Source organism: Nerophis ophidion, linkage group LG10, assembly GCF_033978795.1.
Source record: "Nerophis ophidion isolate RoL-2023_Sa linkage group LG10, RoL_Noph_v1.0, whole genome shotgun sequence".
NCBI classification, from domain to species: Eukaryota; Metazoa; Chordata; class Actinopteri; order Syngnathiformes; family Syngnathidae; genus Nerophis; species Nerophis ophidion.
Genome location: NC_084620.1, coordinates 33,010,047 through 33,012,301, shown reverse-complemented (window position 1 = coordinate 33,012,301; position 2,255 = coordinate 33,010,047). Strand labels below are relative to the sequence as shown.

At 49.3% G+C, this 2,255-nt stretch overlaps 1 protein-coding gene across 2 annotated transcripts; it reads left to right on the top strand.

The window, feature by feature from the left end:
• Positions 1–400: 400 nt before the first annotated feature.
• On the top strand, positions 401–1,659 carry LOC133560710 (uncharacterized). Of its 2 annotated transcripts, none has more exons than XM_061913544.1 (2): positions 401–1,230; positions 1,335–1,659. In XM_061913544.1, exon 1 carries the CDS (start codon positions 492–494, stop codon positions 1,215–1,217), a length of 726 nt encoding a protein of 241 aa, XP_061769528.1. In that variant the 5' UTR covers positions 401–491; the 3' UTR covers positions 1,218–1,230; positions 1,335–1,659. The 2 variants fall into 2 exon arrangements, with proteins under 2 accessions (XP_061769528.1, XP_061769527.1); XM_061913543.1 differs by having other exon boundaries at positions 401–1,235.
• Positions 1,660–2,255: the final 596 nt, after the last annotated feature.

The following is a 2,255-nucleotide window of genomic DNA, read 5'->3' as shown; positions in this document are numbered from 1 at the left end:
CACACTTTATTCCTTTGCCCAAGCTTCCATCCTCTGCTGAAACCACAGACCTGCTGGTCCAGCATGTGGTCAGGATCCACGGGATCCCCTCCGACATAGTCTCTGATCGTGGCCCTCAATTCATTTCTCGGGTCTGGCAGGATTTTTGCAAGGGCATTGGGGCCACGGTCAGTCTGACTTCCGGCTACCACCCCCAAAGCAATGGTCAAGCAGAGAGGGCCAACCAGGGGGTGGAGACCATGCTGCGCTGTATGGCTGCGCAACAGCCTAACTCCTGGAGTAAGTTTATTCCATGGGTGGAGTACTCTTTCAACTCCTTGACCTGCGCAGCTACGGGTATGTCTCCATTTGAATGCTGGCTGGGATTTCAACCTCCCTTGTTTCCCTCCCAGGGGATCGAGGTGGCAACTCCTTCCACCCAGGCACACCTGAGACGATGCCGCAGAGTGTGGAGGTCCGCCCGTGCTTCCCTATTGAAGGCGTCTGTTAGGATGTGTCGCAATGCCAACCGGCGGCGCATCCCGGCTCCCGACTACCAGCCCGGACAGCAGGTCCTGCTTCGGGCCAAGGACCTCCACCTCCCGATTTCCTCCCAGAAACTTGCACCACGTTTTGTTGGACCTTATACGGTCAAATCGAAGATCAACCCTGCTGCTGTACAATTGGATCTTCCACATTCCATGAGATCTCATCCTGTCTTTCATGTCTCCCAGGTCAAACCTGTTGTTAACAGTCCCCTGTCCGCCCCCACCCCCGCTCCTCCCCCTCCTAGAGTCCTCGAGGATGGGGACCAAGTCTGGACCGTCAAGGAGATCCTCAAGGTTCGGCGACAGGGGAGGGGTTGGGTCTACCTTGTGGACTGGGAGGGCTATGGCCCTGAAGATAGGTCCTGGGTACCGGCCTCTTACATCGCCGACCCCTCCCTTATCAAGGACTTTTACAGAGCTCACCCCGAGGCACCCCGAAGCTCGCCGGGAGTCTCGCGTAAGAGGGGGGGTGCTGTTATGGGTCACACTCCTGCTTCCTCTCTTCCTGCTATGTCTCCTCCTGCTGGGCGTCCGGACAAGCACACCACGGGCCACTCCCACATGTGCTCTCTCTCCGCTGCGGGCGTGCCTCCTCGCACCTGCAAACACTCACCAAACTACACACCTGCCTGTGATGAGCGAGCTGCCTTCAAGAGCAGACGCAGCCTGAGATCCGACGCGAGAACGTAGCTTCACGTACCCAGTACAGTAAGCCCACACGTATCTAGCTCCTCTGCATGTGCAAACTATTTCCCTGTGCTCCTTCCCTGTTGTGCTCATTGTCTCCTGTGTTGTGTCGTCTTCCAGCCTCCCGCCATCCTTCCTTGTCGTCGAGTTGTGTGTCTCGTCACCTTGGACCTCCCGTGGATTTTCCCTTGCCTTCCTGGACATCGACCTCACGCCTGCCTAACGACCACGAAACCAAGCTCCTGCCCTTGACCATCTGCCTGCTCCCCGACGTTCGATTCCGCCTTGCTCCTTGCTGGACTTCTGCCTGGATCCCAACACGCATCCTCAACACCCTCTGGCAACCATACTCAGATAAGTCTCACACTTCGTCACACTACATCTCTTTGGTTAAATACACATCTCACTCACACACTAAACTGTCATTAAATACGCTGACAGCTAACGACGTCATCGTTCCTCTGCCGTCTTCTTCTCCCGTTGTACCGTCACAATGATTACATCAATATGTTTTAGCATCACAATCTTTTTATGTTTGTTAAAAATGTATATTATGTTTATAAACTCAGGAAAAATGTCCCTGTACACATGAGGACTTTAAACATGACCAATGTATGATCCTGTAACTACTTAGTATCCGATTGATACCAAAATTTGTGATATCCACCAAAACTAATGTCAAGCATCAAAACAGAAGAATAAGTGATTATTACATTTTAATACAAGTGTAGATAAAACATGTTAAATGAGAAAATAAGCATATATTAACAGTAAATGAACAAGTAGATTAATAATTTATTTTCCACCGCTTGTCCTTAATAATGTTGACAAAATAATAGAATGAGAAATGACACCATATGTTACTGCATACGTCAGCAGACTAAATTAAGAACCTTTGTTTGTTTACTTACTACTAAAAGACATGTTGTCTTCTATGTTCAATATTTGATTTAAGGATAAACTTGAAATAAGAAACATATGTTTATTGTACCAATTTTTTTTTTCGTTAAAATAAGGCCAATAATGCAATTGTTTGTTCTT